The sequence below is a fragment of the Pipistrellus kuhlii genome, unplaced genomic scaffold, assembly GCF_014108245.1.
Source record: "Pipistrellus kuhlii isolate mPipKuh1 unplaced genomic scaffold, mPipKuh1.p scaffold_m20_p_4, whole genome shotgun sequence".
Classification (NCBI taxonomy): Eukaryota; Metazoa; Chordata; class Mammalia; order Chiroptera; family Vespertilionidae; genus Pipistrellus; species Pipistrellus kuhlii.
Genome location: NW_023425540.1, coordinates 11,588,440 through 11,610,304, shown reverse-complemented (window position 1 = coordinate 11,610,304; position 21,865 = coordinate 11,588,440). Strand labels below are relative to the sequence as shown.

At 38.8% G+C, this 21,865-nt stretch overlaps 1 protein-coding gene across 7 annotated transcripts in view; it reads left to right on the top strand.

The window, feature by feature from the left end:
* CTNND2 (catenin delta 2) overlaps positions 1-21,865 on the top strand; it is a 716,413-nt gene that overhangs the window by 428,759 nt on the left and 265,789 nt on the right. For all 7 annotated transcript variants that reach the window (XM_036410294.2, XM_036410290.2, XM_036410291.2 and 4 more), the window contains 2 exons: positions 10,087-10,281; positions 19,222-19,477. In XM_036410294.2, coding sequence (XP_036266187.1) covers positions 10,087-10,281; positions 19,222-19,477 — 451 coding nt within the window. The remainder of the gene's footprint in view (positions 1-10,086; positions 10,282-19,221; positions 19,478-21,865) is intronic.

The window sequence follows — 21,865 nt, the reverse complement described above, 5'->3', positions numbered from 1 at the left end:
GCGGTGAAGAGAAGGCCCAGTGTGTGTGTGTATGTGGTGGGGGGCCGGGGAGAGATACATAAGAATACAGATAACTTGGCAGTAGACTAGCAAGTAGGGAAAGGTGGGACTCAACACAAAAAGTCCACAGTCAAGAATGTAGGCATAAGTCTGAAAGAATCTAGGTTGTTTTAATATATAAGAGCAGAATAATTAAAATAATGAGTAGGGATAATGCAATTAATTGCAGATGAAGAAGAAAGAATTATGTTGCATTCCAGTGAGTTCAACAAATATAGGAGACTGTGATTAAGAGAATGGACTTGGGAACTGACAGTCATGGGACTTAGGAACTAGAGAGACACTATTTCTAAGAGTAATGTCCAAGATTTTACTGCCTATGTTTTTTACTAGGAGCTTTATGGTTTCACATATTATATTTAAGTATTTAATCTATTTTGAGTTTATTTTATTTTTTAGCATGTATCTATCCAATTTCCCCAGGACCATTTATTGAATAGACTGTCCTTGTCCCATTGTATGTTCTTGCTATCTTTGTCATAGATTGACCTCATAGGTGTTGGATTATTTCTGGGCTCCCTATTTGCTTTCATTGACCTATGTTTCTGTTTTCATGCCAGTCTCATCCTGCTTTTGATTACTATAGTCTTGTGTGATATCACCATTTTGTTCTTATTTTTCAAGATTCCTTTTGCTATTTGGGGTCTCATGAAGAGGAAGCCTGTCTGTCTATCAGTGGAAACTTGTTGGTCTATCCTGCTATGCATCTCTCATCTCTCTCTCTCTCTCTCTCTCTCTCTCTCTCTCTCTCTCTCTATATATATATATATATATATATATATATATATATATATATATAAAAGATGGGCTAGGAGCACCTCGTTCTGGATTCCTTCCATGGAAATATCCACAATTATCCTTAGCAAATAGGTCTAGACTCCAGATGTAGAGTCCCCGTATTTCACTGATGGGTGAGGGGCTTTGAGAAGCAGTTGCTGAGAAATCAAATGGCACTCATTTAATTGAATGTACCTTGTTGATAAAGAAGAGTCTCTGTGTGAATATGAGAATGGCCATAGGAAACCACAGGTGGGTATTGGGCACAAGCGCCTAACCACCCCAGTTTACCCAGTATGTTTCACTAGTGCCAGTGCCATCTTAGACAAGCAGGTTCCGCAGGCCCTTCTTTAACACAGAGCCATCCCTGAGTGCTGACACAGCACACCCTTCACAGCAGCATAGGTGCAGGGCCCCATGACCTTTGACTAAAAACAAAAATGGAAATGGCCCATCCTAAGAATGCAGATAGCAGACTCAACAGAGCTCATTAGACCCCATTACCCCAGTCTGGTCACTTTCCACATGCCTGTCTGTCACAAAAGGAGCTAAACAAAAGAAGCCTGTTTTTCTAACAGCCTGGGGAGAAATGCTTGTGGTTAGAAAATAAAAGAACCAGGGGTGCCTGCTTTTATAAAGGATAAGGTCACGTGAGCACCCTTACTGCTGCATCCAGACCAGTGACTTTGGCCTTTAAATTTTTCTTACTGCAAAGTATGTGAGAGTACATTGTTCATTTGGAAATAGGTGTGGTGAAGCTTCATAATTACCATAAGTTATGCTGGAAACATCATCAAGAAAGTTACAGGAACAATTCCTTCTGTTTTCGTCATTTGTCAGAGACTGTGTGAGCATGCAAGTTACTTGTGATAGTGTTAACGGGGGGGGGGGGGGGGGGGGAAAACACATTGAAACCCTTGAAGAATTTTTGTGAGTTTATTTGAGCCAAACTGTCTTGACATATGCTGGGAAGCACAACCTCAACGGATTGAGATAATGCTCCGGAGAATGCAGGGTTACATCTGTATTTATCATTGCAATCAAAGGAAAGGGACTATGTGAGTTACCTGAAATTCATTGGTGTTAGATTAGGGAGGTGGGACAGAGCAAAGGGGGGGACCTCTGGGATAGGGTAAAAGGTGAAATGATGGACATGTGCTTCTTTTACAGAGATGGGTATTTAAAGCAATTAACAGTTGACAATTAACTTGATAACAATAACAATGAGGGAATGTTTCTTGAGGCCATTTGTTGTGCCCTGAGAGGTCCAGGGTAAAAAGGAAGTTACAAGTTACCCAGACATCTCACAGATATGTTATCTTAGAGGCAAAAAGGCAAATGGGCTCAGTAAAGAAGATATCTTCTAAGTTGATCTTTGTCAGGTGAAATATCATAGGACATGACTACCCACTATAACCTGTTTGTACTTAGATATTTAATTTTCAAACCATCTTTTGTGGTTATTTTAGGTCTCTGAGTTTGCAAGACTGCCACAGAGGCCTACCCTGAGCTTGTCAGGTTAGCAAGTGGCTCTTTTCGTTCACAGCAGCAAAGCTGTATTTCCTTAGTTTAGTATATGCGAATCTGGGATTTATAAAATAGATGAAACAGGAGGGCAGGTTTTGCCTTCCAAAACAAACTTGTAGATTATTTTATATCATCAGATGGCCTGTCACATGAAATTATTAGGCTTCACTGCAGATTTACCATTGAATCCATGTGAATAAATCATCTCCCTTCTAAACATCAGTCTGAAATATAGCTCATAGCCTGTATGGAAAATGGGCCCATGTATTTTAACACTTATCACAACATGAGGTAAGATCTCAAACTGATTTAATGAATTAATGGTCACTTGCAAATGCAATTTAGTTCATGGACTTGAGTCAGGATACATAGGAAATAATTTAACCTGTTAACCGAGTGGGACCTATAAATACGTCAAACATAAACAATATCGGGAACGGGTAGGACATATGAATACGTCCTTGAAATAAATGTTGCGCCCTGAAAGGGATGCTATATATTTTTTGTAATCTTTATCATTGTTTGTAAAATTTATAATTTTTTAATTCAATGTTTCCATTTTTTTGTTGGTATTCTTTTCTATTTGTTTATAATTTTGTATTTTCCTTTGTGCTTTATATATAAATAAATGAAAAAATATATATTTCATTTATTTTAATTAAGTATAAATAAAAAAATAATAATATGAAATTACATCCTTCGGGCGTGATGTACTGACGCGTCCTACTGAAAAAGTACGTGCCCGTTACAGGTTGCCTCATTAAAAAGGGAACTCCCCGGTTAACAAGTTAAGACTAAAATTAAGTTCTGAAATAACACATAGGTGTAGGATGTGGATTTTGGAATTTTGATTTGAGTCAAGAGCAAAAATATCAAGAAAAAACAAGTTTTTATTGTGGAGAGGTATTCCTCAGATCCAAGATGTGATAGTTACCTCTCTTAGCAATTAGCACACATGTATTGTATTATATGATATAATAACATTATAACCAAAATTGTTATATTTTGTTTTTCTGAAAGTGCTTATCCATTGATGTCATATTTCCCCCTCAATTTTAATGAAACCATATATAAAACTACATATTTTAAGAGGCACAAAATAACTCTTCAAATCCATACACATCACAGAGGGAAGGGGACCTACTGCACAGGTCATGCTTCCTGGACACATTGCTTAGTGATGGGCAGGACCAAACCCCTGAAATCAGCAAGGGGAAGAGTTACAGCAGGGGTTTGTGAGGGGAAAATCTGCTTCTCCTCTAGGCTCTGCACTTTTCTATAAAAGTTCTGTTTTGCCCTTCAAACATGTAATTGTGTTAATAAATATCAGTGTGCAATTTTTTTAAAGAAATGAATTCCAAGGATTTACTTTGTATTTACCTCCACAGCACAGGAAATGTACAGCTCTTCTTCCGCAGACAGCTCTTTATCTCAGAAATGAGAGCGCTTATCGCTGGCGCCTGTTTGCAGAGGCCTCAGTCAGCCAGCTCTGCTGGCTCACCCTGACCACCCTGGCATCTGGCCCTTCTTTCCTCCTTCCATTTCTTTGCAAATGAACATTTAAAACTGGCTCCCAAATTTGACATGAAGAGATCAGTGGCATTTTTTTTTCCCCTTTAAGAACCTTATATTGATATTTCTAAATGAAAACATGTACAAATTTATTTCTTTGCATGCAAAGCAAGTTAATTTGCATTAAATTAGGGGGTCATCAATTATATAGTATAGAGATTAAAAATGTGAATGGGCCATAATGAAAAATGGAACAAATTTGTTTCATTCTATTAAGTAATTTGGCTTAACATAGTAATAAATGATATTATTTGAAGAAATCAAGAAGTCATAAATTGAGGGTTGTAACACACTATTTATTTATTTTAACTATGCCTGTCTCCTATCTCTCTATATAATTATGAGTGTGGGGATACCCATTAAACACACAGTGCCACTCCCACACTCAGGTGGACTGAGTCCATTTCTTTTGGAGGTTGTGTTCAGGAGTCACTATTTCAGAGTCCCCCAGAATATTCTTTGTGGAATAAACAAAGATTTGAGAATGAATCATATTCTCAGGAAAGAAAAGTCTAGTGTGTGTGTGTGTGTGTGTGTGTGTGTGTGTATGAATGTATTTGAGCTGAATCTTTAGTAATGAAATTCTCATGAGTTTATGTGTGATCTTCTGTTGAATATTTCAAATCCTTTTGATAAAAATGTAGTTACTGTGTTGTGACATTTTGAGTTAAGAAAATTTCTGTTCAGTTCTTACTGTCAACTCAGTATGAACTTATTTCTTTTATAACACGGTGTGGATTAAGTAGGTCCTAATAAAATCACTTCTATAAATATTAGGAAATGAATCTCTACAGAGTGCCTTTGCTCTGGCTACTAGTTCTCTTTGGCTGAAAAGTAGGCATCATGCTGCTGTGACTCCTTCTTTGGTCCTTTGAAGTTTCCTGCTGAAATGCCAGATGCTCAGAAAGAACTTCTTGACCCCACTATCGAAGCAATATACCCCCAGCACTTTGTCTCCTCTCCCCTATCCTACTTAATTTTACTTCAGCCTCTATGTCTATACTTACATAAAGGTGATCTCTTACTTATTCCCAAGGCCAGAGACCTGGTTTGTCTGAAGCACCTTGGTGTCCGTAACTCCTAGAAGTTGCCTGGACATTCAGTAAATATGTGTTGAATGAATGAAAATATAGGTCAATATAGATTAACTGGTACATATAAATGATACAAGCATATAGACTTTCATTTGCAAATCAATCTAAAAAATGATAAATGTTGCCTGTTGCTTGTCAGATGCAAACAGAGCCTGTTGGATTCTCTGAGCCAGTGAAAATGTGGTGTTGAGGATGAGACAAGCAAGGCCATGAGAGATACTGCAGTCTTTTCAGCTTCTTAATTATTTTCCATGTCAACAGCTCCCTACAAGTCTGTTGCTGGCTTTCTACTAGATTAGCAAATGTTTGTTTGTCCTTAATGTGCAGGTTTAATTTATGCCATACCCCTTTCTAAAAGGATTCTGCCTTTTCTTGGTCATTTTAATATATCTTTCCCTTTTGGACTTAATTCATTCCTGCAATTATCCATTACCAAGCAACCCTGATATTGTTCCTTTAAGATCATAAAAATATGATTTACATTTTGTAATATTCTACAAAATTATCAAATTTTTGTCACGTATTTCTAAGTTAAATCTGTTTCATTTTTCATATTTTGAAGGGTTTTGTTAAGAAGTTTTTCTCCCAATCAAAAGATATATTTTCATGAGATAATATAATTTGACCCTGAGGTTGAATGACATGGGAATACTCATCGTAGGCTGTTTTAAAAAGTATCCATTTTCCGACATAGTCACACTCATCTTGATCCTCTCACTATTTCATGCCATACAAATGCATGCATTACTGTCTGTATTTCTACACTGGAGGAAACTTGGGCTCGGAGAGGCTCAGTGACTCCCCTTGATTCACCCAACTGATTAGATACAGATCTGGAGCCCAAATTATGTCTTCTTATTTCAGGTTATTTGGGCAAAATTTACTCAAGAAATAGCAGTAGAATTACTACTTTTGATGCAATCTATTTTTACTTCAAACTGTTGAACATGATACATCCACACTCATAATGCCACCTTTCATTTGCAGAACCTGATGGTGAGCCATGCTCTCTAGCTTCTACATAGGGCTTGCTCATGTAAATGGTGGTGCTAGTGTGAAGATGCCTACACAGAAGCAGGGGATATCAGAGGTCTAGTGTCCTCTCCAGTGGTCCCGTCTTCCCACCCCTCTGAGCCCCTGGAGCTTAAACCTCCCTCATTGCCACAGGACTGAACCCTCCTTCCCTCTCCCCTCCTACCACCAGTGCCACAGCAGAATGGCCAGGAGTGAGCAGGCGATGGAAGTTTTATGACCAAAGGTAGCTCTTGTACAACGGCTGTCCCTGGCCTGGTCCTACATCAGTTTGCAGGTTCTCCCCTGTCCTCCAGGGCTCCTGGACATGCAGGAGGTGTGGCCCTCACAGAGCACCCTCCAGAGTCACAACCTTTCTTAGCCTGCAGTCCGACCATTCATGTTCCAGATGTTCCATTAATTTCAGATTCACATTACAGATGAAAATTACCAGTGCCTTAGCTCTCTAGACCCAAATGTTGTCTTGTGAAGAGAAATAGGAAAAGTAAAATGATATGACAGCATTGTAAGGTGGACATTGCTGAAACCAGTTTGGCTCAGTGGATAGAGCGTCTACCTGCGGACTGGAGGGTCCCGGGTTCAATTCTGGACAAGGGCATGTACCTTGGTTGTGGGCACATCTCCAGTGGAGGGTGTGCAAGAGGCAGCTAATCGATGATTCTCTCTCATCGATGTTTCTAACCCTCTATCGCTCTCTCTTCCTCTCTGTGAAAAATCAATTAAAAAAAAAAAGGCAAGGTGGACATTGGATGAGGTAAGCCTTGTTGAGAAAATTGATCATAAAGTGCTCTGTAGACACAGGTATTATATCTGCATGACCTCTGCCTGCAATGGTGGGGAACTCTTTGCTGCAGTGGGTCTGGCCTGTAGGGTCTGCTTTCCTTTTCTCTCTGGCCACCATGTTTCACTGCACCTTGTCATGGTGTAGTTCTGAACCCTCATCTCAGTCAAGGTGAGGCTCTCAGAATTGTTCTTCATTGCCCTGAACATCTGTGACATTTTGGATAAAGTCACTTTCTCCAGCATTTTTCCTTGCTATGATAACATCTTTTCAGTTCCTGTCAAAAATACAAATGCTTACTGATGGTATTCTGAGCTCAGAATGCTGAGGACTTATTGTCAAACAGACCATAATGGTGAAAGAAACTACTGCTAAAGAAAAGTACATTTTCTTTGGATCAGCAAATATCTTCACCACCTCGTGAACTTTTGCAGCATATTCCCAGAAGAGGTTGTGTGAGATTTTTTTTTCTCTTGGAATTACCCGGAATAAAATAGGTTTTGTTCATATAGGCCTTACTTGAGGCTGAATGGTAGAAAACATGAATTCCTGAACTTGCACCTTTCACCTTTTATTCCCTGTCTCCCTTCTTTCTCCTAAATCTCTCTGTTGCTCTTGCCAATAACTGTGCCCACCCGTGAGCAATTGAAAGGATCACAATGGATAGAAAGGAGTATAAACAAGGCTCCTTTTAGAAAGTCCTATCTCATTCAGTGCTGTGCATAATGCTTATGTATGCAAATGGGTTTGCACAAATGTTTCCACAGGGAAACACTGTGAACTTATAGTTTTATCAAGAACATGCTAATAAAAAATATATTGTTCAAATATTTAATAATTCTATTATATTTTTTCTTACTGTCAGCATATAGTTATAGTGATATCCACAAAGATAGACTTTATTGTAAGATCCATGTCCCTTGGCCATTGATTTCTGATTCATTGTATGCTATTAAAAATGTCCTAATGCCCAATAAATGCTTTTACTAAGAGGATTTTCACATACGCCCTCAGATCATATGGCCACTTAAAGGGTCAGCAGGTGCTTTCATTGCACACCCTTAGATGTTTTCAGGGGCTTAGAATAAAGAAAAGTGATAAAATTACATTTCTAACTACTAGCAATGGATAACACACTTATTTATAAAACATTTAGGTGTAGTAACTCTTGAACAACCCAGATTTGAAATGTATGTGTCCACTTATATGCAGCTTTTTTCATCTTGTAAACAGACAACATAAACTTATGGTATTGATAAAGGCAATACTGTAAATGTATTTTCTGATTTTCTTCATATTTCTTCTCTGGCTTATTTTATTGTAAGAATACAATATATGATACAGGAAAACATGCAAAATATGTGTCAATCATGTATGTTATTTGTAAGGCTTCTGGTCAGCATTAGGTTAGAAGTAGTTAAATTTTGGGAAGTCAGAAGTTACACAGGAATTTTTGACTGTATGAGGGTTAGTGCCTCTGACCCACGGGTTGTTCAATGGTCAATTGCAAAGACTGTTTCCTTGCTTTTAGACTTGAAAGTTTTTGGCACTATTTCTAAAACTTCCAAGTAGTAGCAAGAGTTGACAGCAGGAACACATGGATTATCATACTTAAAATATATTTTTGGAAAATGTCAAAATGAGATAATATTCAGTGTGATGTTGGCATGTGATCAGTGAGATGCAATGAACATAATTATGCAAAGCAGTTATTTTGGACCTATCATTCATCTGCATGCGATCTGAATCAGGATTGAAATAATTACTAGCAAAGGGAAAGGTAAGGAACTTGCCTTTCCTCAAAACAGTGATTTTAATTATCACTAAATTCATAGAAGTCTTAGCACTGCACCAATCATCCAGAAATCCTGTTTCCTGTTTGTTTATTTGATTGTTATTTTGACAGCACCCCGTGTAAAATATATATTAGGAAAACATTTATTGCCAATTTAAAAACATTTGAGGGGCTTTTTTCTCAAATATACTAGATAAGAATATTGAAATCATTTTGGTTAAGGGATCCTCAGGAAGCAGGTTTTAAGGTGGGCCCCAGTGAAGGGTTTGGACCAGAGGAACAGAGGTAAAGCTGCCCACAAGCACCTACAAAATCAAGGAATTGCAACACCCTGTTGCTGTAGGTTTGAGTGGGGAGCTCAGAGCTGGGGCTATTCAAAGGCAGTTGACAGTTAAACCTCAGGATGCCCTGTGGGCATTAGCTTTGGAGACTTAGGGAATGGTCTTTCCTAACATCAGCTGCAGCCTCATTTGGCTCCTGTGTGCTTTCTGCTCACCTCATTAGAGAAGCCATTTATCCTGGAAGCCCCACACCCTTCATTGTCCTTCCATGTCCTTTACTTCATCTGCCTCAATGGAGATGATCCTCCTGGCACTGTTGCTGTGATTCTGACCGGACCTTGACCGAAATACTGGCTCTCAATCAGCGTCCTCCTTACCTTGTGTCAACTCAACTGCTTAGCCCTCATAAAACTTTATTTCCCCATGTGCAGAGGTTCACAGCATGGCTCTCAAGTCACACCACTCCCCATACAACGCAAGGAAATGAAACATACAGTGACTTATAACTATTATAAGGCGAGTAATGTGTAGCCTCGATTTATAAATTAAACCAGCTATTTGTATCTTCTTCAGAGCAGGGTGCACTAAGCTTCAATTTAGAGGGTAAGGATAAAGCAATATATAACTTAAAAACGTTCTTTAAAAAATCTGCCCTCAGAGACTTCGGTTGTTGTAAGTCTAAACGTTTTGGTTCATTCGTTGTCCAGGGAAAAACTGCTGATGGGAACAAATTCGGGCTCACTTTTCAGAAACAACATAAAGATGGCTTGCCATCCTGGCTTATTCAGTGGATCATGAGTTTAATAACTTGTTGCAAAATTTAAGGTGCAAGGGCTATGGGATGATCAGAGGGTTTTAGGTTTGACTGTCTGCCTGATCCCGTTAGTAAGGAAAACAAGCAACATTCGATAGACTGAGAAAATGGATGTTTCAGTGGCCTTGGTTCCGTGTGGATTTATCTCAGCTTCGTTATCCTCAGAGGGCGATGAGGTTGGGGAGCAAAGCTAGGCAGCTGGGTGATGCCGATAAGCTGATTAACTTGACGTATTTCTGCCATTTCATGTCATTCATTTGATATTCTGCAGATTTCAACATTTTTGTTAAAAAAATATCAAACATGCCTTTGATACTGGTCAGGTCTTCATGCCTGCTGTTATTTTATTCCAGCCGGGTCCCGGGCCTCGTACAGCAGCCAGCACGGCCACCTGGGCCCGGAGCTGCGGGCCCTGCAGTCCCCGGAGCACCACATAGACCCCATCTATGAAGACCGCGTCTATCAGAAGCCCCCTATGAGGAGTCTCAGCCAGAGCCAGGGGGACCCTCTGCCGCCAGCACACTCCGGCACCTACCGCACGAGCACAGGTGTGTATTCAGGACCCACCCCGAGCCCTGTCCAGGGTGGGCGGGCATGCTTGGGAGCCCCACCACCCTCCCTCATGAAAGGAGTGTGTGTGTGTGTGTGTGTCCTCTCTCCCTACAAGCTTTGTGACCTGCTTCTGTGATGGTGATGATGGAAACCAAACCTCCCTAAGTATGTTGTGAATGAAAGACATACCATGGAGGGTGTAAGCTTATTTTGTCAAACAGGCAACTGAAGGAATTAGGAGTAATTCCTTATTCATCCTTACCAATTAGGAGTAATTCCTTATTCATCCTTACCAATATATTTAATGAGTATAAGTCCTCCAGAAAGCACGGTCATTATATGGGATGTCAAAGGCATATACCTAATTCTGGTAAGTATTTTTTAAATGATGTAGTCTACCTACTTGGCAAGCTTGGGGGAAAAACATATTGACTACAAAATGCAGCATACTTTGTAAGGCAAACTGAGAATTTATTTTGTACGCACTATTAGGTTGAATTATATGAAATTATTATTTAAAGATTGGATGTTGGCCATTGCTTGCAGTTCCATCAACTGTATAACTTTCCCGGATTAAATCTATATTTTGAATTGAATACCAGCAGAGGCCACATGAAGAAAGACACGTGTTTTCCCAGAATGTGCAGCCATTGGCAAAATAAAAATGGTCAAATGTCATGACTCTGTGTGCCAGAGAACACTTAACTACAAAATGGATATAATTAAGATGTTGAGGGTTGCAATTATTATAAAGCTGAGTATTGCTAAGTAATCTCAGAAAATTTTCTGTAGACTCTTTGCAGAGAGCAGTGCTCTCTCCTTCCTTCCTAACTCTTCACATTGGCCTGGACAGGGGCTGAGGCTGGGAAAGCGAAGCTCTAGTCTACACCTGGGCTCACAGGGCTCTGCCTCTTGAGATGGTCGTTCCTCTAGTCACCACCGCATAGAGCGCAGCAATTTTGTTAAACTGCATTATGATACTAAATTGCACATTTTGAAATCCAGTCAAGCTAAGTTGCTTTTATAGTTGATTATTGGTATTTACATTTCCGTTTTCTACGGCACCATAGGCAACGGGACAAATTACTCTTGATTTTATGTTTGACGTCGTAAATGCCATCCAGTGTTAATAATACCTATCTTGTGTAGATGAAAAAAATACCCATTTATTCTTCTGTCAGAATCTCTCTCATCATCAACCTGCTAAACCCACACCCGTCTGAGGTTGGGCTGGTTTAATGTTTAGTTTGTTGCATGTTATTAAGGTAATTTTATATAAGATGGAGATAACCTCAGAGATGTTCAGTATCTAATTTTAAAAATATATATTGATTTTTTACAGAGAGGAAGAGAGGGATAGAGAGTTAGAAACATTGATGAGAGAGAAACATCGATCAGCTGCCTCCTGCACTCCCCCTACTGGGGATGTCCCGGCAACCAAGGTACATGCCCTTGACTGGAATGGAACCTGAGACCTTTCAGTCCTCAGGCCGACGCTCTATCCACTGAGCCAAACCGGTTTCAGCTTCAGTATCTAATCTGAATAAACACAGACAACCAAAGGGATTATGTTCCTTCTCAGTTCTGTATTCATAAGCTCTTAGAACGATCTCATTAATAAACTTCTGGGGAGTTAATGAAAAATTAGCTATAGTAAGAAATCAATACTTCATGCATGCTTGCCAGATTAAAGACAAAGAAAGATGCTTGCACTTTAAAAAAAAATAAATGGGACTGTAGAGTTTCTTCTAAGGCAGAGGTCCTGGGCCAGACACAGCTGGCCATCTGTTTCAGGAGCCCTCATGAGCTCAGTCCCATATACTTCAGGGAGTGCACATTTTTAAATGGCTTACAATCAAAAGGTAGAATCTGTTTTGTGGGTTTTTCATCCATGTCCATCCTTGGTCATTCAGGGCAACGGCTGTGCTCCCTACCACCTCAGGTCCCAACATCACTCTTGGCTGAGAGTCCCTGGACCTCCTTTGCCCCAAATGCCACAAAGGCTTTCTAGAATAGCAGACAGTTCTGTAGCTGAGAGATACTCAAGATGACTATACAGCAAAAAATCAGAAAAACAATTATAGATGTTGAAGGTGAGATGTTAAAGCTCCCTAAACTTCTCACCAAAGGGGATTTCTCAGCATTGCCCCTTGGGCTCAACCTCCCAGCATCTTTTCTCATCTGTCCTCTTGGTCTTCCTCCTCCATCTATCCTGTTTGATTGCCACACTAAGCCACTCACCCCTGTGACTTTATTATAAAGGCTAATGCAAATCTCAGACATCAACTCAGATGAGAAGCACAGACTACCTTTGGGTATTCAAAAAAAACTTATCTAGGCTTTCCTAAAATAAATCTCCCTAATGATAGAGATTTACCTAGGAGTATTTATATTCATTTAAATACATGTTAAAGGATCAGGGCAAGTAAATCCTATTTCTCTCCTCTCTTTTGCTCCAGGCTTGTGGATGGTAAAACATACAAATAAGTTCACTGTTCACATGGAAAATTAATAAGATTTTATTTAACTAAGCAGGCACAGCTATGCCAGAGAACATGGTCTAAAGAGGGTTTTCCTTCTCCACCCACTCCCAGACCTCACTGAGATAGATCAGGCTCAGACACCCCAGCCACTGCAAGACAAGAACCACAGACCTCTTGCCCACCTGGGCCAGCAGAAGAGTGCGGGCTCTCATGTGGCCCGCTAGCCTACTTGGGCCCTAGTTCTCTTACTATGGAGGCAGAGAGAAAGTTAAGACAGAAGTCAGCCTCACAGCCCCAGAGAAGGTAAAATCCTCTTATTCAGATAAAAATTACTGAATCTGCAGTGGTTCATGGTCAAGAGGGCTCCCCCAAGGGTGCCATCTCACCAGTAAATGAGGGGAGAGAGACAGAAGCAGAGGCAGGCTGCCATTCATGCCTTCTCCCAGGGCAGGGAGGCACAATAGTGTGTACAGCAGCAGGAAAAACAGGCCTATGAGGAAGACTATGGTGTAAACAAGCCCACCTACTTTTCCAGGACAACCGATCTAACATCCTGCACCAAGAAAATTTAAAGAGGCATACTCTTAACTAGGGTTTCTGTGAAAATAAAACATACCTTTCATCTGGGAAAAAGGCTTCTAAAAACCAGAGTTTGTTCAATAGACACAGCCAGTCAAGGAATATGTGAGCCTCATGAATTTGCTTATGCTGAAGTCTATTAAGTAGAAACTAAGTAATACAAATTTGTATTTCAAACTCAAGACACATCGATGACTGTCAACTTGGGAGTCATTTGATTAACACAAACTCTTGCCTCTGACAATCCCGCGAACACATCTCTCTAGACTAGTGAGAATGGCCAACATCTGCATCAGTGATGGACACTTGAATTTCCCGGTAGATAAATGTGATTCTAAGAGAGTGGAGAAATCGAGCTTTCGGTAATGGAAGTGTCAGCTTATAATAAAGAATGAATTATCACAGACACATTGCAAGGGGAAAACATGCCGAATATTCTTATGAGGATGACAAGTATTGCAACATAAAAAAGAAAAAAGAATATGGTGAAAGCCTGACCAGTGTGGCTCAATGGTGGAGCACCGACCATGAACCCGGAGGTCAGGGGTCGATTCCCAGTCAGGGCACATGACCAGGTTGTGGGCTGGACCCCCCGTGTGGGGCATGCAGGAAGCAGCTGATCTGCGATTCTCTCTCATCATTGATGTTTTTGTTTCTCTCTCCTCCCTTCCTCTCTGAAATCAATAAAATGATTTTTAAAATAAAAGAATGTGGTAAAAATATTTGCACATGTTGGCAAAATATTTTTAAAAATCTTAATTCTATGCAATACCAGCCAGTGCTTAGTAAAGTTATAGAAGGATTACATAGAGCCTTCATATTCATAAATTTTATGTTTATTCTCCAATGATACATAAATAACATTCTCAGTTAAAATTACCACTTGAGTCCAGAAAACTATGGGTTATTTGCAGTTTATTGTTTGTGAATGCTGTTACTTCAAACAGTAAAATTGTTTACTTCCCATTAGAGCAAGTCAAATAATTTATTAGTTTAAAATTTTACTATTTTTTGATCTAAGAAGACAGGGGCACATTATCACCCAAATGGAAATGTTTAATAAGCTCAATGATAAATAGTGTCTTAAAGCTAGGAAGAGCTTCCAGATGCTTACCTATATCAACTCATTTTATATATAAAATGATATAAGTAAAAAATCTAATTACAGCTGAAAGAAGACAGTGTTTGCTAGTAGAACAGTTCGTGGAAAAATTCAGAAACATCAACTCCAGTAATAATGATTCCACACTACTAAAAATTCTGCATTAAATGCCACTTTCCACAAATGTAACAATATCTGACATTAAAAGATTATCTTTAATTTATCTTGCATATTTTCCATTGCATTTGGCATGGATCAGCCTGTGCAGAGTGCAGAAAATTGAAAGACCTTTAGGATTAATTCTAAATGATAACCTATTGGAAATGTCATTGCTTGGATGCTAAAGGTTCCTCATCCCTAAAGTAACAGAAGTAAACTCTCTTGAAGTAGGACTATATCCCAAGAAACCAGAAACACCAATCAGAAAGGACATATGCACCCGTATGTTCATAGCAGCACAATTCACTATAGCTAAGATTTGGAAACAGCCTAAGTGCCCATCAGCAGATGAGTAGATTAAAAAGCTGTGGTACATCTATACAACGGAATATATGCCACTATTAAAAAGAAGGAACTTTTATCATTTGCAACAGCATGGATGGAATTGGAGAGCATTATGCTAAGTGAAATAAGACAGTCAGAGAAAGATAAATATCACATGATCTCACTCATATGTGGGATATAATGATCAATATAATTTGATGAACAAGAATAGATCCCTCTAGGGCACAGCTAGACTCCTCAGGGTTATGCCATGTGACACCAAACTCTCAGCATGAATCTGATGTCCTGTAGATTTTATATTACGGATGTGGACAGGGCTCCAGGAAACAGATCAGGTGGGCCAGTGGCCCAGGTTCCTAGTGCTCTACATGGTCTCTGGGCTTACACTTTATCAGGTGTGTGGAGGGCTCAAAGAAAATACTGCTCTGAATAACTTTTGAGTCATCTAACTGATTACTGATGGTAGATTCTCTAATCTCACATAACTGGAACACATACATGAAAATTTTTCATCCTATAATACCCACAAGATTACTCATATATTCTGCTTTAGCATCACCCGTTAGCTTTGACATCTAAGGGGCCTTGAAATTCATTTCTAAGGAAAACTGAAGAGAGCAGAGATGAGCATTTGAGTACATACTAGTAAAGTGGAGCAAAGCAAAGCAATTTGGAATTTATGTTGTGTGTTTTTTAATGTCCTACTTTAGTCATTTTCCCAATGCACAATCTTTACTTTTTGTGTTTTTTTTTCCCCTGACCATTATCCTGAAGAGCTCCAAAGAGATAAGAAAAATGTAACAAAGCCCTAGTGGAGAAAATTTATTTCTATGTGAATATTCTTTTGTATCTTAAATTTTGCACTGTATACATGAAATTTGAATAATAATCCATTCAAAAATTAAAAAAAATAAATAAATAAATAAATAAAACGCCGGAGAGAAAAAAAAAAAAAAAAAAAAAAAGAATAGATCCAGAGACAGGGGAGGTGGAGGTTAGAGAGCAACTAAAGGACTTGTATGCGTGCATATTAGCATAACAAACGTACACAGACACTGGGGCAAATGAACACAGACACTGGGGCGGTGGGGACTTGCCCTGAGTGGGAATGGTGGGGGGAAGGGGGAGGGCAAGGTCAGTTGGGGAAAAAGGGGACATATGTAAAACTTTAGATAATAAAAAAGGGTATGTAGGCCTTGTTCTTGGACTCACTGCCACCTAAGCTATCTTTATTTTCTGAACATGCAGAGGGGATTCATTAATTAGCTTACTGCATGCTATGTATGTAACATATGTAAATGTGGTTTTTTATGTTTTCATATTTCTGTATCTAGAGACCCACCCTTTTTATTCTGTTCTTCCCCCCCCCCCCCGTTGTCAGTAAATAATACACGTAACCACCTATCATTATTAAAGTACCAGGAGAATGTTTGATTTTATTAAAAAGAATCTCTCCTCACCTCCTTCAAATATAATGTGTAAAACATCTCTCTTTTTACACACTAGACCTTTCTTTGTGTAGCTCCATGGAGAGCAGATAATTTCATGAACAACATAGATGTTGGGTGAAGTACCAAGCAACCTGCTGAAGAGGTGAATTCTAAAATCTCCTCAGAGAGACCAGTAGGATGGTTCATTGAGTTCCAAGAGCTCATTGAGGGGGAAGGGGCTGTTGGCAGGGCAGGGGAGAGGAGGAGTGCTTACAGACCTGATGAAGCACCTTCCACTTCAAGTGTTTGCCACAAGAAGGTTCAATTGAACAGAGTTATCCTACCAGGTGGGTGATTTGGTCACCTGAGCTCTAAAATTTAAGTAAGGAAAATGTGTAACAGGACAGGAATTAAGGGAAATACTATATTCAAAGAAAGTCTTCTCATAGTGTGACCAACATGCGTTTATCCATGTGAATAGAGAGCCGTGGTTTGCATAAGCCACCCTAAGTCTGCCTGAAAGAAAGGGAGAACTGAATCTTTATGTGTTGAAGACCTTTTTTTTTAATGCCATGCTTAAAAACATGAGGCAGTACAAGGTGGCATTACTGATGGCTAGTTAGAGACCTGTTAGATTCTCACATGTTGTTGTTTTCTTTTTTCTATATAGTCCTATAACCTCTTATTAAGATAGTGTATTTTCTTCACATTTGTATTGGTATTTTACATTATTTTACATCAGTTTCTAATTTATTTCATTTTGGAGTTACGAACTTGAATTCTGATTTTATATTTATAAATTCTCACCACTATCATATTTATGGTGACCTAACAGACATAAAACAGATTTTTCTGGTTGTAAACTTCATGTTTATTAGTCTAATCTGATCATTATGAAACTTAATCCATCAGAGCAACCCTCGTTTCAAAAGATAGCTCTTCTGGAAATGTACATATCTTTTGTTTAGAAAGTTGTTCTTAAATATTTTTGTAGTTTTCACTGGTTCCTGTTCCCATAATTTTGGTCATTATAAGATTAAGTATTAGAAGCTCATTGGAAATAAGAAGCACTGATCTCTTAGTTAAAAATCAGTTTTCAGTATTAGAATATGTTCCTCCAGTTCACTGTGTCATTTACACATGGTTTCCTTAACTTCTTTTAACAGTTGTTTTCTCGATATGACATAATTTTTTTTTGTGTTTGATAAGGCTTATATCATTTAATGTAAGAGAGGATAAAATAAACTATCCATCCACTAAGAAGCTCAGGGAGTCAAAGTTATGGGGGTGGAGGGCGTGATTTATAATTGGAACCTAATGCCATGTAGAGAGCATCCAGGGAAGAAATGAGCACACTAGATACTGGCTACCTTTGGGGTATATTCTGATCTACAAGGCCAGGTAGTAAATACCCTGCCTAAAATTGATCATGGCTATTCATATACCTGGGTCAGATTCTATTAATATTAAAGATGCTGCTTTTGCTGAAACCGGTTTGGCTCAGCGGTAGAGCATTGGTCTGCGGACTGAAAGGTCCCAGGTTCAATTCCGGTCAAGGTACCTTGGTTGTGGGCACATCCCCAGTAGGGGGTGTGCAAGAGGCAGCTGGTTGATGTTTCTCTCTCATCAACGTTTCTAGCTATCTCTCTCCCTTCCTCTCTGTAAAAAATCAATAAAATATGTTTAAAAAAAAAAAGATGCTGCTTTCATTGCACAGGTCAACTAAATCTTAGGTATCAAATTTTTGAGACCCAGAAAAACCTCAGGAATCACGACATGAAATATACTGAAAAGAATCCAGGAAGGAAACAAAACATTGAAATTCAGTTTAGAAATAGTCATACTGGTTTTGGTAACTGGTGCAAAATCTCCTCAAAAATAACTTAGACACATTGAAAAGATGCAAATGCTCCGAGAAATCCAAGAAAGCTCATTGTTTTGTCTGGGTTACAGTTGGGCTGGTCTTCCCCTTCTCCTGTATGCCTACCCTTCTAATCCCATGGTTGGCAAACTGCAGCTCACAAGCCACATGCAGCTCTTTGGCCCCTTGAGTGTGGCTCTTCCATAAAATACCACGGCCTGGGCGAGACTGTTTTGAAGAAGTGGCATTACAAGAAGTTTAAGCTTAAAAAATTTGGCTCTCAAAAGAAATTTCAATGGTTGTACTGTTGATATTTGGCTCTGTTGACTAATGAGTTTGCCGACCACAAACTATCTGTTACTGTGGCAGCTTTGGTTGAAAAGAGGTCTATGAAAATCTCTTGCGAACAACCTGACAGACACTAGAGCAGTTCTGCATTTTTTGCCTTAGTGCTAATTAGGGCAACACTGGCCCCACTGAACCCAATGCACACATTACCTCTCACTTTCCCTTACTTTTTAACTCAGGAAAATTAACTATGTTACTAAGTTTGTTTTGTACCCTTAATAAACTTGGCATAGCATCTCATGAACAAACACTTTCTGAATTTTCTCAACATAAACAATAGTTAACTGTCCTTGATTCCCTATACAATATTCCCTCTAGAGCTTCTGGGTTTTGTTTTCACACAGAGTTGACCTCAGATTAACAAACCTCTTGGATGCTGATCAGCAATATACAGACAATAGATGCATTGTCCCCTAGGGCTGGAAAGGGTATTTCTGAAGTCGCATGCTAATTATCATTACTGGATGACATTGACTATATTGGTTCAGATATGACCAATTAATGTTTTTATTCTTTCAAACCCTTGTTGTTTTTTTATGTGTATAATTTTTACCCTTGCCTAGACCTGGTTAACCGTTTCTGTGAGCAGGTCCTCAATTTTTTACTTTGTCCCTACTTTCCTGTCCTAGCCCCATCTTCCCCTGGTGTCGACTCCGTCCCCTTGCAGCGCACAGGCAGCCAGCATGGCCCACCGAATGCCGCCACGGCCACCTTCCAGCGGGCCAGCTACGCCGCAGGCCCAGCCTCCAATTACGCCGACCCCTACCGACAGCTGCAGTATTGTCCCTCTGTTGAGTCTCCATACAGCAAATCCGGCCCTACCCTCCCGCCCGAAGGCACCTTGGCCAGATCCCCGTCCATTGATAGCATTCAGAAAGATCCCAGGTGGGTACAAACCTTTTTCTTTGCCCTACTTATGTCCAAGAGGCTCTCTAACCAGTCATTGTATGTATGGCGTTATTTTTTCTTAAATCACGTTATTGCATGAAATGAAAGGGTTGAGTTTGGTTAGGTTTTATAATCTTTTGTCTGATTTGGAATGTGGGTATTGGTCATGGATCCCAAGTATCACTGCGGTTGGTTCAATAGCAAACAGTAGAGATGATCTTGGGATCAGGACATCGGTAGTTGCTTGAGGTTTCAGCTATTTGATAAGATCTAGAACAACTATCTCTTTAATGCTAAGGAAGCTGAGAATTGTGAATGATCTCAGTTGACCTCAGATATCACTGACTAGGTTTTTACTGTATCAATGGACTCATGCTTTGTCACTATGCAAGTCTCTCTCAGCGAGTGAAGTGGTCCATATACCAGGCTATATTAAAAATTAAAAACCTTAGAAAATCAATATAATCTTCATTTTTCTGTGTCTGAAAGTAAACATGATGTTGAAGTTGCCTGGGCATTGATAAAAAACATATTAAATAAATTGTTAGGTTGAGATATGTTTCTTTTTGGCTTTCTTTTTCAACATTGGCAAGGGATGTAGCGATGCTCTACTTCTGAAGTTGGAATTGAATTCCTGCAGAATTAAATGATGTTTTATTCATAGCCATTTGATGTATGCTGATAGAGTCCCATAAATATATATCTGCATCTGTGAATACTATCGACATGTCAGATTTCTGGTATTTCTGTAGAGCAGGGCATGTGACTTGACTCTGGTGGCATACTTGAAATTTGTCTCCAGGAATTTTCTCTGATGGAGCACACAGGTGCTTATGTACTGTGTCGAGGGATTTGCATGGAGTATTTGTAAAAAGAAATCACTTCTACAAAAATAAAGGTAGAATGGGACTATTTTATGATATTCTTTGAGATAGCTACTTCAGCACAATTGCACCCCTCTGGAGGGTACATGCTAAATATTATATTTGATAGCACCTCCATGGTAAAAGTGAGCTGGAATAAATGTTCACTTCACTGTTAACTACTAGAACTAAAAACATTTGCTTACGTTTACATTGTGCAGCATCTTGCATATTCAGGTTTTCAACCTCAACAGCAATCTCTACAGTATTAGTCTTGGAATTTGTCCCCAATCCTTATATGTTCTGGTTATGTATGGATAGAATACTCTTCAGATAACAACTCACTGAACTATTTTAAAATAAATTTTCTTTACATGCAACTGAAAACATATAGAATAACAGCAGACGCTAAGAAATGCTAAGTAGAATATAGAATTGGCATTGCTTTATTTAACGTTACATATTTAAATTGAGGATAAGTGTTTTATCTCCAATGGGGAAGTTTTAAATGTTCATATTAAGGGAATTTGGCTTAATAAGAAACCAAATTTATGTTTCTCTAGCTACAGATAAGCTTCTTTATTTTTTTGCTGCAAGCTAAATGCATTTTATTTTACTAAGTGGCATATCCTTTCCATTTTATATTAGTCCCTTGTATAGCTATTTTTCCTCTTTCAGTATATTGTCATGGCTCTTAGCTTTTCAAATTATGGATTATGTCACTTATAGTTATTGGGGGGCACTGTATAAACCAAAAAAGAGAAATACCAATAAGAAATGTTAGAATGAATAAGAGAATGTTGGCCACTATTCTATTGTATGAGTAAAATTTATATGCAGATTAGCATTATATGAATTGCAGATTCAGTATGTTATTTTCAAGAATGCTAATCATTAGCCTTAATGTGTTCACTTTGAAAAAGAAAATCATACCACCATTCTAAGTCCAGCTGCACAGGTGAAACAGACAAAACCAGATCTAGAACCAGAACTGTCTTATTGTGATTATTCACAAAAGGAACCAGTACCCTGGCATCATGCAAAAACGGATGGGGGATATAATACAATAAGGCCTTGCTTGTAGAGTTTCCTTAAAATAAAGGACTACAGTTAAGTGTTCAAATTTAATTGAGATACATCCCAAATCCAAAATTCAAGTCTAAAACCTAATGATATTTTTATGACAACTTTTTACATTATCCTTCAAATAATGAATTTTTATTTTCCCCAAGTGACTATTACTAGAACTAGTATATTTAACTTCTAGGGTTCACAGTTATTTATTTGGGCATTATTGCTTATGATTTAAGCTTTTTCCGTCTTCAGATTTCTTTCAGCTCTCCTGCATATGTTTTTAAAGAGTGTTTAAGTTTTATTTATCATTAAATACCAGGCCATTTAAGCCTCTGTGCTATTACAAACATGTCTCCATAGCACAATTTCAAAGCAGTTTTACATACATCTTTGATGTAATTCTCCTTTGTGGGGGGAAACTAATATCTCCATATGCCTCAAATAAAGG